The 14,088-nt window shown below is 40.6% G+C and overlaps 1 protein-coding gene across 4 annotated transcripts in view; it reads right to left on the bottom strand.

Annotated features, from left to right (window-relative positions):
- The window catches only part of kalrna (kalirin RhoGEF kinase a), a 225,550-nt gene that overhangs the window by 142,928 nt on the left and 68,534 nt on the right, over positions 1-14,088 (bottom strand). For all 4 annotated transcript variants that reach the window (XM_036004305.1, XM_031307530.2, XM_031307602.2 and 1 more), the window contains exons 9-14: positions 12,330-12,452; positions 11,319-11,510; positions 7,945-8,076; positions 5,222-5,320; positions 4,944-5,075; positions 5-127 (exon numbers count right to left, since the gene is read on the bottom strand). In XM_036004305.1, coding sequence (XP_035860198.1) covers positions 5-127; positions 4,944-5,075; positions 5,222-5,320; positions 7,945-8,076; positions 11,319-11,510; positions 12,330-12,452 — 801 coding nt within the window. The remainder of the gene's footprint in view (positions 1-4; positions 128-4,943; positions 5,076-5,221; positions 5,321-7,944; positions 8,077-11,318; positions 11,511-12,329; positions 12,453-14,088) is intronic.

The following is a 14,088-nucleotide window of genomic DNA, read 5'->3' as shown; positions in this document are numbered from 1 at the left end:
TCACCTGAGCAACGTCTTCAAAGTCGTCGTGTCTTTTCTGCAGGGCTCGGGCTCTGTGAAGGGATTTCCCAACGCCAGTGTGTTTGCTGAGGAAAGCCTCGCCGTGGTTTTCTATCCAGTCCATCACCTGGAGGAGAGAGAACATCTCAGGATTAAAGGGTCACCTTCTGTTCTTGGCGCTGCACCCTTTATTTTTATTTTTTTTTGACAGTGTACATACAGATCAGCAGTAAAATATGGTCCCAAACCTCATTAATTAAGAATGGAACAGATGAAACCTTCATAATCTGCGTGGGAAATTGAGGTCACTGCAGCTGAGAAGCACACAATGTTGAATATTCTGTAACGTGAACATCATCCCTTGCTTTGTTGTTTATTATTTGCTACTTTGGTGGTACTATTTGGTGATAATTGTATTATCAACTCTTAGTTCTGTGACTGTGGATCACACAATTCTTTGTTTTGTAGTGTTTTCTGCCAATTTTTATTTAAACAGTTATTTTAAAGAGCTCATATTATGCTCATTTTCAGGTTGTACCAGAATATGTTTACATGGTTTAATTTTCAAAAAACACCATGTATTTGTTGTACTGCACATTGCTGCAGCTCCTCTTTTCACCCTGTGTGTTGAGATCTCTGTTTTATCTACAGAGTGAGGCATCGCACTTCCGTTCCATCTTTGTTGGGAGTTGCACATGCGCAGTACCTAGGTAAGGACTACTAGCCAATCAGAAGCAGAGTAGGGCGGGGCCTGACAAGCAAGCTAGTGTGATCCAAAACAAACACGCTTCAGCCGGTAACCATGGCTTCGGCTCAGCCGTACAACCTAGACTGGACCAAGACGTTTCAGAGTGGTAAGTTATTTAAATGTCAACAAATTAGTCTTTCATACATAACGTTTTAATTCTGCACTGTCTCCTCGGGCCTCTGCTCTGACTAGCTTGGTTTGAGGGCGTAACACACTAGCAGCTAGGTCAGCATTATAACGTGTACAAAGTGACGCAAAATGACGTGAGTTTGTCTCTGAAGTAAAGGCTGGACTACAATAGAGCTGTATTTGGAGCAGTTTGTGAACAGTGTTTTCTGTTGGAGATGGTAACTCCCTTTGGGGTGGACTTTGGGCTTTTTCACTTTGTAAACCTATAACATGCACAAACAAAGATATATAACACAATAAAAGCCAAAAAGCATATTATGAGCCCTTTAAAAGGACACCTATGATGCAGGTTGGACTGTATTTTCACAATACAGAACTGTTAACCAGTACTGTATGTCTAATCTGGATTTGATTGATTAAGTTCACTGTCGGTTAATTTTAGACTATATGTGCATTTCTGCAGTTGGACTACAATTTTGAAGTACTTTACTTGAGTATTTCCCATTTTGTCCTACTTTATATTTCTACTCCACTACATTTTAGAGGGCAATATGGTACTTTTTGCTACACTACATTTAACTGTAGTTACTAGTTACTTTTCAAGTTAAGATTACATAAAAAACTATAAAATGTGATTTTTTTAAAGATTAAACCAGCGGCTGGTCTAGTTTGGCACCCTTTGACATGTCTCAGACATCCATTAGTTGCTGATTGGACTTTTCCCTCGATCCCTTTCCAATGGTTTCATTAAAATTCATTAATGGTTTCATTAAAATAACTGTTCCAATCCCAAAGAGATCATTGTGGTTATTGTTGTTGTTGTGGGCGAGTTTTAATACTGTGAAATTTGATTGTTGTCCTTTACTGCTGTGTTAGTGTTTTTAAACTCTAGTGTTAGGTTTCCCTTTTGACAGCGATGTTATTCTCTGTTTCCTGCCCAGGGACTACAGATGAAAATTAGCTCATAGCTTACTCTGGTACTGCTAAGGAGTTGTGCATTGTCCACATGCGCCAGCCCGTGCATATGCCTTTGATTTACCATCTAAGTCAGTTAGCAGTAAATACAGTAATAGTGGTAGTAACAGTAGCAATCGTAACATTTTGGAAACATTACCAAAATAGTCAAAAGTATGTGGACACTTGAGCACTATGCCCATTGCCCATACTTTACATGATTGTTAAAGCTTTAGTGCGTAACTTTTTTATATTAATGAACGTCCGTTACAGTCAAGCCATTGCCAAATGAGTTGCTACAAAGCTAATTAAGACTATCAGCTCCACACAACTCTCTCTGTATTTCTCAATATAGGTATGTTCAGAAGATTGTGGCGTCCGGCGACTTTCGCGTGCAGAAAATCGAGTGAAGATAATTACCTCTTCTGAAGAGTCCATCATGTTTTTTTTAATCCTCCGTGTCCTCCTTTGCTACTAGCAACTGCGTGGAGGGTTGGGGGTGTTGCGTGATCACGGTAGGCTTGTATAATGTGGACACGGCAACAGTTTTGTTGTCATTAGACAGTTTTGTTGTCTTAGAATTCCTCATGGGGGGCGACAGAACCTATGCACTATAGCTTTAATAGAAATGTGTGGATCAGAACATTGTTTTTTCTTTTTTTTCCTCTCCTATTAATCATCTTACAACCCTTCAGATTCATCTTGTGACTCTTTGGAGGTGCCCGACGCTGAGGTTGAAATTTTTGACGTCAGTTGTTGATTGGACTTTTCCCTCGAAACCTTTCCGATGGTTTCATTTAAATAACAGTTCAAATCCCAAAAAGATTAGATTATTCAATATTTCACTAAGAGTCAACAAATACGGAAATGTCAAAAATATTAAAAGAAATGTGTGGATCAGACTTTTTTTTCTTCTTTTTTGCCTCTCCTATTAATCATCCTACAACCCCTGAGATTTATCTTGTGACTCTTGGGGATGGGAACAACGGGAGTAAACTACCCAAACTTCACCACTTGCATATTGATTCATCAGAGTACTTTTTCCACCACTGACATCTTAAAGCACTGTTTTTTGGGGGCCTTGAAAGAACACGGATGCTGTAATTCATGACGTCAGTGTAGTGTAGTCAGTCCAGCTGGAGCCACAAAGAGGTTGGCGAAAGGTCACGGCACACTCAAACTGAAGCGTGCTGACTGCAGCTTTGTTTCAACGTGAAGCTAAAACTGCCAAATAAAACTACACACCTAATATGTTCTCTTTCAGCCTTAACTTCTGCATCTCTGCCTCTTCCTCTCTGGGGTCACATATATCCTGTAACATTACAACTCTGGTTGGAATAGCCCTGTTTTCAGTGATTTACAGACTATTGGTATGAGCCGACTCTCTCACTTGCTCCTTGTCTCACTTTCTGTGCATGTCTCTCGCCCTCTGTGTGTGTCTCCGTGTCTCTCTCTGGGGTCTCATAGAAGCTGATGCATGACCAGTACAGTTGGGAAAGCTCTGTTTTCAACGAATTTATAACCTACTCTTCTTCACACACTACTCTCTCTCTCTCTCTCTCTCTCTCTCTCTCTCTCTCTAACGCTCTCTCACACTCTCTCTTGGGTCATGTATTAATGTTTGCATGGCACCCGTTCGGCATCCATCTTTGAATTTGTAGTCCGCCTCTCTTTGCCATGGGCCATTCATTCATACATACAGCACATACATGATGACTTCAGTTACAATGGACCTGTTTTAAATTAATTCAATGTGCTCTTTACTAATTTACTAATTCACTCATTTACCAAATGACACCGCCGAACAGCATGTTTTTTATATTCTATGTACTCCTGACAGTAGAATAAGCCACTGTAAACCTCTAATAAGGTCCAAAAAAGAAATACCGTGATATATCATGAAACTGGCAGAATCTTAAAAACTACAGTACAGTACAGATACACATTTTTGGTCATACCACCCAGCACTACTTGTTACTGTACATATCCTTCATAACTTTGGAGGGAAAAAGTCTTTAGAGAGTGTACTTTTTACTGAGTTTCCACAGGTTTCGCTAATGCCAGTGGTAATTAGTTGTACCTCATTCCTACTGCATTACTGTCCGACCCACAGTCACACGAAAAAAAGTAATAAACCTCCTCCTCCCCCACTGATGATTCACTCTGCGGGTTAAAAATAGCCTTTATAAAACATAGCTGTGATATTACATTTTGAGCTCCCGAATATCTCCAAAAACCTCCAGGCATCTGGTCAGACACCTTCCCGAAACCACATAGTCTGTTCATCTGTGAAATATGAACAGTGGTACCAGTGGAGCAGAGATCTGCTCTGTGCGTTTGACTTCAGGAATTTTCACATTACACACTGTTAAGCTGGGAGGAGAAGAAAACACAGACGAACGAACGTGTTGTGATTCTCATTGGTTCTCCTAAGCAAAGTTCATCACTCACACATCTGTTCACTTGATCCCATGCTGACATAACTAGATTACATGCTCCACTGTGGTTTGACTAATTTCTCTGACCCCTTACAAACCCCTTTCAGTAAACTCAAAACGGAAATAAAAAGTTAGAATATTGTTTTGTTTTCTCAGTTCCTAAAAAGTCATTATGGAGAAACCAAAGTTTACATTCAACATTCAATATCAACAAGATACTCCCACTTCTCTCTCGCTAAAACACTCCTAATGTTTTCATTTCACTTGCTTTCTGTGTGTGTGCGTGCGTGTGTGCGTGCGTGTGTGCGTGCGTGCGTGCGTGCATGTGTGCGTGCGTGCGTGCATCTCAGGAAAAACATGCCATATCAACAATAACAAAAGCAAATGACTGAACGCAGCACTGAGTCTTGACCAAAAAATTTGGAAACATTTTTTGGAATCGTTTGTACAGTTCATACACATGGAGATGCATGTATAATAATACATATATTTTGTATACATGTATGATATTGAATCATACAGCATATGATGTATGATTCAATGCTAAAGCAATGATGTGCAAGAACAGGCTAGGTAATCTTTTCATTTCACTTGCTTTCGGTGTGTGTGTGTGTGTGTGTGTGTGTGTGTGTGTGTGTGTGTGTGTGTGTAGCTGTGTGTGTCTGTGTGTGTACCTGCTGGACGTCTTGCTGGAACACACACAGCTGCAGTCTCTGGTGCAGTCGGACCTTTCGATGCTGCCAAATATTCTCCAGACGCCGCTGATGGTGGAGAACCTCGTGAACCACATCCAGGATGCAGTGAACCTGCGAAAAATAACACAAATGTTAGCCAGACAGTGACATTTTGAATTCATTTTATATTCAATATAAAAAAAAAAAGCTGCCTCTCTTTTGTAATTGGCTAGCAAAAGAAGCCTCAACTCCCCACAGAGGAACACAATGGCACTCACCGCTTTGGAGTAATTTGCAGAGGCTGTCAGCGAATCAGAGTTGCCGGGACTCAGAGGCCTCTGGAGGACATCCAATAGGGCTTTACCGTCCTGACTCACCTGAAAACACAGACAGGTCACGGAAAGATTAGACGCAACAGGTGGATGAAGACAGGAAAACAGGCATACAGATGCAAAGAGTAAAGCTTAACCTTTAAATAGTTTTTGTTTTTAGTTGAAGCATTTTCTGCTTCTTCTCTGCTCAGTGTCGATCTTCCCTCCTCTCTGACACAAATACATACTTTCCAATTCAGCATTTCACTGCTTACTGCTAATTGCTAAATTATACATGGAAACACACCACTGAAACCTCTGCGACACACACAAGCAGTGACCCTGGTTTCCGTTCTGCAAAGTGTACCCTGTGTGTCGTCTCGTCTTCATGCATTTATGTCTTATGTAAAGCACTTTGACTTGCCTGCTGTTGAAAGCTTCTGTACAAATTAGGGGCTGCGCGATATGAGGGAAATGCGCGATAACACTGTTGAATATCGCGAGAACGATATTACTTGCGATAACTAAACAGATATTTAAATGCACTCAGTTCTGTATTTTTGCGGCTTTCAGTATTCAAATTGCTTGTTGAGTTTAAAACAAATGAAAGGAAATCATTTCCAACATTCTTTCATTGAACACATTGAACATTGAAGTGAATATAAAAGGCACCGCTAAAAAACGACAAAAGACAGTAGCATTATAAAGTGCAGTTTTCTACTGATATTTTCTTTCAACTAACAACAAAAAATCTCTGAGTGTGTTTATCGTGCCAGTTGATATGGCGAGCGCGATAAAAAAAACTACATATTGTGCAGCTCATTGCAGATCATTAACCCTTGTGTTGTCTTCCTTTCGACCATGTACTTGTCATCCTGAAAATCAACACTTTTTCTGACGTTTTCGTCTCTTTTATCAACATTTTTCTCTCTTTTTTCAATGTTTTTGTCTCTCTTTTTTTACGTTTAACGCTTCTTTCCACTACCATTTATAAACACCAACTTATTACCAGTTTTACACTCATTTTTGGAATTTATGGTCAGTACACCTCATTTATAGGAAATTATACCTAATTCTTGAGTTAAAAAAAGCAGAAATTATGAATAATTTAGACTCATATTAAAGGAAGGATTATTACAGAAGAGTAAATGTCAATGTTGAGTCTGGTTTTGAATTTTTTTTTTTTTCAAATGCTAATTTTTTTTATAAAACACCCAAAAGTCAAGGAAAGTAGAGATCCTATATTTTGTTGGCCATGTATGGAATCATCCAAATTAGGTAGTTAAAAAGGAACCCATATTTCTGATATAGACATTTTGAAAAACGGGTCACATTTGACCCGAAGACAACAAAAGGGGTCCTTGGCTTAACGTTGAAGACCCCTGGTTCATTATTATTTTGTTTTTAACCCTTAACTGAAAGAGAGACAGTGTATGGACCCATTACTACATATATTGTATAAAATTAAGTTGCGTAATAAACTGGGCCTAAAATAATGTGTAGGGCGGCCTAAAGCCTTTATACATACCTTTTTGCATAGAATAATAAACTATTAAAATAGCCTACTAATTGTTGGCATGGTTTTATAAATCATCTTTTCATGTTAAACATACATGTAGCACAGTGAACCCTTAGGATGAACTGGATCTGTGGATGGCCCTTAGTGACCACCTTACCTATAGGCCAGTAAGCAGTGGGGATTTATGTTTGCTAAAAATATGTTGGATTCATGTTAAGACTTTTTAATTTTTGAAATTTTTTTCAAAAATTAACAATGATTTGGAGGACCCCTGCACTGACTCTGACACCGGACCCCCTGTTTAAGATCCCTGGTTTAGAGTGATAGTTATTTCAGTTGTTGTGGGCTGGTGTCCATGTTAATGTGCATTTTAAAGAAATATGTCTGACATCTAATCAAGTAATTGTTTCAGCACTACTGCTTTTACTGGAGAAGGAACCTTTGCAGAAACACGTCTGGCTCCTGAGCTGTTAAACCGCAGGTCTGCCACTTACAAAGAAATGGAAATTTACATAATGAGATGCACAAGGAAAACATGCAAAGCAGTATTTCTTTTACACGGTTAGCTGTGAAAATGATTCCAAACCTTGGCCTAATGCATGCTATTGCCTTGATCAGGAGGTAGAACACCAAACTGCATGATGGGGTTTGTTTCTTTTGAACCAGTGATGAAACGCTCTGATGAAACGCTCTGATTCTGCCAAGCAAAGAGCAGCTTCAGCACACGCACTACACACACACACACACACACACACACACACACAGGCGCGCGCCTGGCAGAGACACCTGCAGCTCCATCTTCTCTGCTTTTAAGCATTCAAAAGGGTTGAAGGGTTTGTAGGCACAGAACCGAGAATGTGATGTTATAACACATCGCTGCCAATTTACGTCAAACAAGAAAATCTTCCGCTTACAGTTCAGTTTGTGTCTCGTCATATTAGGAAACTTAAAGGGAACCCTATCAACACTGTAACATACTGTCACCTCATTAAATAAATGTTCCGATACCAATACCAGTATCGGAAAAGCCTTCGATATGGCCTAAAATGCTGAGGCCGGTATCGGAAAGTACTGGAGTTTATGCACCGATCCGGCCCTCCCACGCAGCACTGTGGAGGAAGGTCTGGCAATGCGAGACTACAGTATGTGGTTAGCTGTGCTGTTGGTTTACCTCCGTGTAAGCCTGGGTCACCTGCTCGTACAGGCTCTGGTGGCGGTGGATGGCAATTTCCAGCTCCTGCATCTCGGACGGTAACCCCCCCTCACTGCAGACTTTACACCAGGCCTCCACCTCCGACAGGAACTGAGGAAGCAAACACGGACACACATTTATTGTCCTATACATTTTAGTTCAGTTTTTTTCACAATGTTCTGTTTAGTTTGTTTGTAAGTTTATTTGATTAGGACAATGCACATTAATGTAAATGTGCCAGTGTTAGCCAGTCGGCTAATTTTCAACTGTAGTCCTAATTACCTAGCATGCATGCATCTTTATGGTGGGAAGAAACCGGAGCACCCGGAGGAAACCCACGCAAACACGGGGAGAACATGCAAACTCCACACAGAAAGGCCCGGAACAACCTGGATTCGAACCCAGAACCTTCTATCTGTGAGGCAGAAGTGCTAACCACTGAGCCACCGTGCAAGCCAAGTTAGGCTACTGATAGTAGAACACTGTAGTAATGTATGATACATGTAGAGGTTATGCATTCATAAGCTTGGGTCCTTGGTAGAACACTAAATTTCAATTTTAGGTCACAAGATAAAAAAAAAAAAAAACTTTAAGAACCTAAGCAATAAACCTTTTTGATTTTAATTAATACATGTTTTCTTCAAGGTTTTACTGTAGTGCCATCCTTACATTTAATCCCCTATATATATATATATATATATATATATATATACACACACACAGTGGCACACATCATCACATACCCTTCACTATACCTAGAGATTGGCATGGTTTTATTTCAGTTAACCTAACAGCTGGTTTGATTTGCATTGAGAGAAAGTACCCCATGCCAATCTCTAGGTATGGTGAAGGGTATGTGATGATGTGGGGCTATTTTAATTCCAAAGGCCAAGGGAACTTTATCAGGATGCATAGTATCCTGGATCCATGAAATAACTGGCCTTTAAAAATAAAAATCTGCCTTCCTCTATGGGAATTTAACATAGGGGTGTACTTACTTATGCCCCCTGTATTTTAAGGGAGAACATTTATTTATTTACGATACATTATTCATTCACAAAGAAAATTGGTGTCCTTAAAGGTTGGATTTTTCCTAATTTTTTTAATTAAGGCATTAAGATCAAGTTCCAAAGATGATTTTTTTATTCCTCTTTTTAGTCAACTTTAGCATGGGTTCATAAACGTATGAGTGCCACTGTATATATATTAGTATAAATGACTGTTAGTGTTGTTAGTTTTGAGGTAATTTACTAACGTGTGTAACTAATGTGGCTGCAAAAATGAAGACAGCCTTTACCTCTCTCTTTAAATCTCTCTCGTTTTCACACACTAATGTTCATTCTCTCTGTAGTCTTGCCAATTTTCTTTCGCGTTTGTCTCTTTCCCCATCTTGTGTTTCATCTTTTATCCTGACACGTTTTTGTTTCTCTGTTTTTCATCAGGCTCTTTCTAAATCTCAGCTGATCCCTTCTCTGCTCCCACCACCCACCCTCTCTCTCTCTATCTCTCTCCCTCTTTCGGTCTTTCATCTCCAGCTCTCTCAAAGTGTGTTGTAGCTAATGTCAAGGGCCCAGCAGGAATCAAACAAGTCCCATCTGTTGCCATGTCAACCTTCCAAGAATCAGCAGTAGAGCAGTTTGATCTATTAAATATAATCAGACGCTAAAAATGTCCCATTTACATTTTACATTCTGGACATGTGTCTACAGCAGAGAGATTCCTAGATTAGATAGTTGCCAAATCAGCGACCGAGCACGAGCAGTCTCACAGTGCGTGAAACAACTTTTCCACTAATGGCAGAGAAGTGAAGAGGAAGTCCATCAGTTTAGGAGGAGAGGGTATTTACATTTTCCCCACAAACATGTCCGATATGTTTCTACCTAGTCCTGGGATTGCTCTGGTGCCGCCGGAAATTCAGCGGGATGTCAATTATTTTTGGACTATCCTCTTTCTTTGTGTTGTCATTTTAAACTCTGGCCGATTCACAACCTTCTACCATAGACAGTATATAAGAATGGACCAACAGATCCCGTTGCTCTGGACGGAGACCAGTGAAGGCCGTTAGAAGCACTTTTCCAGTGAGCGCTGAGCGTTACTGAGCAGCCTCCAACTGAGAGAGAAGACGTAAATGTGCCGTGAGAAACGTGTCTGAAAGTTGTAAGTCTTCTGGTAGCTGTGCCAAGAGAAATCTCAATCATTCCCAATCTTGCAGAGACGGAGAGCGTAGGTATATGTGAGGAGATAACATTGGCACAGGCTAATTATTGCTAACTAAAATGCTAGTTAACATTAGTAATTAAACTTAAACAGCTAATGTGAGACGAAACTGCCTGCGAGCTTCTCCTGTACTATACGGTAATTCCTCTACTATGCGACAGTAAGTCGCGTGGTTATGACACAATCGTTAGCCTATTTTTACAAAAACGTCTGCTACAGAGCCATAACGTGAGGTACAAGGTAATGGAGCCTTTTAAACATTGTCGTGTTTCTTTAGAAATAAACAATGGACAAATAGAGTCTTTCAACATTTCAGATGTAAAGTTATTCGCTGTCAAAGTGGCGCCAAAATGAATGGCAGTCAATGGAATGCTAACGTCAGGTGATCGCTTTGTAGCATTAAAATGGCGCCATAGGAGGTTCGCGGTCCGAGGAGAAGCTTACCCCCTTGCCTTCTACCCGTGAAAGTGCCGTGGAACAGCAGTCATACCATACCATACTCATACCAGATCGTTGTACTCCCAGTTACAGTTTTTGACGTCACACACACATAAACAACAATGGCGACCCCCGTTGATGCTGTACAGACGCCGGTGATTAACCGTGAGAAATAGAAATAAATAGACATAGATAGGTAATGTAAAGTAATTCCGCACATTGTAATCAAAACAATACACATACTATTGTGTAATACTACAGGTTATGTTTATTAAATGAAGCCCAAAATATGTCGCTGACTAGAAATCGCTAGTATCAGCTAGCGCTAGCTAACGTCAACGTTAGGTTGGCTAACGCTAGCTAGAAGGGTTTGTCGTGACTTTGCCTGGAATGCTACCAAGTCGTGAGTCATGATTTGAAGTCGTAACTTACGGGCTAAAAATTGTGTTTGGAACGCAGCATTAGCAATGACCAAGACAATTGGGATTGGTTTATAGAAATGCCAATAAACCAGAGCACTTTTTTTCTCCCATCCCAGAATGTCGTGTGGACTCGCCAGACCCTCCTCCGCAGCGCTGTGGAGGAAGGTCTGGCAATGCAAGACTAGTTTCCACCTAATGCTAGCTGGGTACAGATTTGTTCAGTAGAAAGGCTCTGCTCAAAAGATGTCTAGGTACACTTTTTTCTAATGATCTCACCTGTTCAGCCTTCTGGTGAAAGACAGACGACATGGCGAGGATGGTGGAGCGCTCGTCAAGTGCAGCAGCGAAACTTTTCCAGTCCTGATCCAGCTGACTCGAGATCTGTTTTATCTGTGTGGAGGCGTAGTGACCGGCCTCTGCCAGGCGGCTCGCCACTGACATGATTCTGTTGATATTTACATAGGCATTCTGGGGAAAAGAAAGAAAAACATTCTGATCCTGTTGGTACTACTGTCATTGGTACAACATTTCACATAGAATACTGTGTGTAGAAACTCAACTATATGAACAGTGCTGTTAGCTAGTTGTTTCTATATAACTCTTTTTTTTTTATTTCGTCACAACACAATCCAGCAGTTAGTTTCTACTAAATTTAGAAGTTAAATTTGTAAAAATAGATCAATTATGTCTCACTATTTCTTGTGTGTTTTCTCTGCTGTAGTTGTGTTTTTGCTAAATCTTAAAGATTTCTTCTCATTTACCTTCAAGGCAGCTTTATTAAGTCAAAGGGATAGTTTGGATAACTAACCGATCGAGGCAGTGGTAGACCAGCAACTCCCGTGTTCTGCGAGGTAAAATTACTGTTTTTGTCAAAGGAGTCTGGTGGCTTTGAAGAGAGCAGAAACGTATACAACGGCTTCAGTTCCCCGTCAGAAAGCACTGTCTGAAGGCTTGGTAAACAGTGACAATATTCTAAATATAGCTTACACCTGAACTGATATAGATTTTTTTAGGTGTCTAAAATACGTTTAGCCGCTGCCCACGTCCACAGCAGTACATTGCTTAGCTTCCGTGTCGGTACTCCTGCCTGCTTCTCCAAACAACATAAGCTAATTTAACCACATTGCTATATACTGAGTGTAGTTAACACTTTGGGCAGATAAACAGGTTAGCTCGCACAGAGCGTGGCTGTGTGTTGATCCTAATAGTAACTAGCTTCTTATCTCTGCTGTAAGTGATCTACAGTGGCGTTAGTGTGAGAATTATGGCTTTGATGACATTAGCTACCATGGAGTTCATGGCGAAGTGGTTGTGTTGAGTCTGCAGCTCCACAGCATGTTGGTATCCTCGGCCAATCTCTGTGTGGCTCTGCAAGAACACTTCCTTGTTGTGGCTGATCCAGTCAAACATCTGTGCGCGCGCACACACACACACACACACACACACACACACACACACACACACACACACACACACACACACACACACACACCAACAACAACATTAACAACATTGCAAACTATGAAACACATTCATTTATTGTATTGCATTGGAACTGAGTAGCATCAGGAACAAATAGAAAACATATGCCATGAGAGCACATGTGAGAGACCATTTGATCAATTTACAAGGATATCTTAAACTCAAACGATATTTGACAGTGTTATAGCGTTCTGTGTTGCTTTGGAAAAGATAGTAAGTGGACCTTGAGTTTAAATTTCTATCTCAGCTTACTGTTTCCAAGATCAAGAATGAACTTAAAAAACCGAGGAATTTTCTCAGCGTGTGGAGAAGAAAAGATTCTTTTAATTGATCTAACTTGTGTCATTACCAGACACAAATACTGACAGTTGGCGACTCCTAAAACTATATTTTCTTCTTTGATATAAGCCTTTGCATGATGTATTTGAAGTTGATTGCACTGAAGTTTATAACATCTAGCATTGTTATTTAAGCAGCTGCCCTGATTGATCTTGTGTATCTAAAATAAAGTCGGGTGAGTAAAACCATAGTGAAACGTTGCCATGGCTGAGAGAAACTGCGGCCAAAATGACATAAACATGTGCCAGGCTGTAAAACAAACAAAGGATATTCCTTTTTGAAACCATGAAAGTAATTTTTGTTGGCTTCATCTAAGAGGCCAGGACAACCTTCACGCTTACTTCTCCATCTCAATCAATCTTTTGCAGACAGATGGGAGGCCGGTTGTGGTGCCGAGTGGTTACCATGGTTACCACATCATCCACGCAGTCACTCCTCGAGCAATTTCCACGGCACGAACGCCTCGTCAGGTCTGACTGTTTCCCTGGCTCCACTGCGAGCGCCGAGTGTTTCCCACAGTGTAAACTCGTCCACACACCCCCGCAGTTCCTCAGCGTGCTAACACTGATGTGGACAAAACTGTTTGCTTTTTTTCTCTCTGTTTGCTTTACTGTAAATATTTACCGCTCCTGCATGTGGATTTCTGTTTGGAATGACACACTAAGTCAGCTGACGCCCGTCTGTGTTTGTGAGCGCGCGTGTGTGTGTGTGTGTGTGTGTGTGTGTGTGTGTGTGTGCGTGTGTGTCTTTGAGAGTACAAGCTGCACTCCCGTCAACAACACTTAGGCTTCTACCAAACACATGCAGCTCTGTTAGCAAGAGGCAGGGCTACGGGTGTTGACATGGTTCAGCCATTTTGGATCCATCAGCTGATCTTTAAAACTATGAGCTTATTCCTCAGAATATATTGGTATTTATTCGGTGTGCAGATATCAGCAACCCCAGACATCGGTTTGCAGTAATCAATGACGTGTGTACAGTAGGTATTCTCTGTTGTATTTGTGCAGTATTTCTTTTAGCTGAGGAGTGGCATTTACTAAAAATAAAAGCATTCCTGAGGTTGCAATTACCTGTATTACCTTAAATACTGACCCCTTCACATCAGAGTGTGATCTTTCTATATATAGCATTTTGGAATGAAAGTGAAATAGTTTTGCATGTTGGTGTAAACAGGCTGGTATGATAATTATGAATGGAATCCAAGCTTTCAGTCACAACCACAGTT

This window comes from Sander lucioperca, chromosome 8 (genome assembly GCF_008315115.2).
Source record: "Sander lucioperca isolate FBNREF2018 chromosome 8, SLUC_FBN_1.2, whole genome shotgun sequence".
In the NCBI taxonomy this organism is placed as follows: Eukaryota; Metazoa; Chordata; class Actinopteri; order Perciformes; family Percidae; genus Sander; species Sander lucioperca.
The sequence above is the reverse complement of the archived record's forward strand: the minus strand, read 5'-3'. Positions and strand labels throughout refer to the sequence as shown.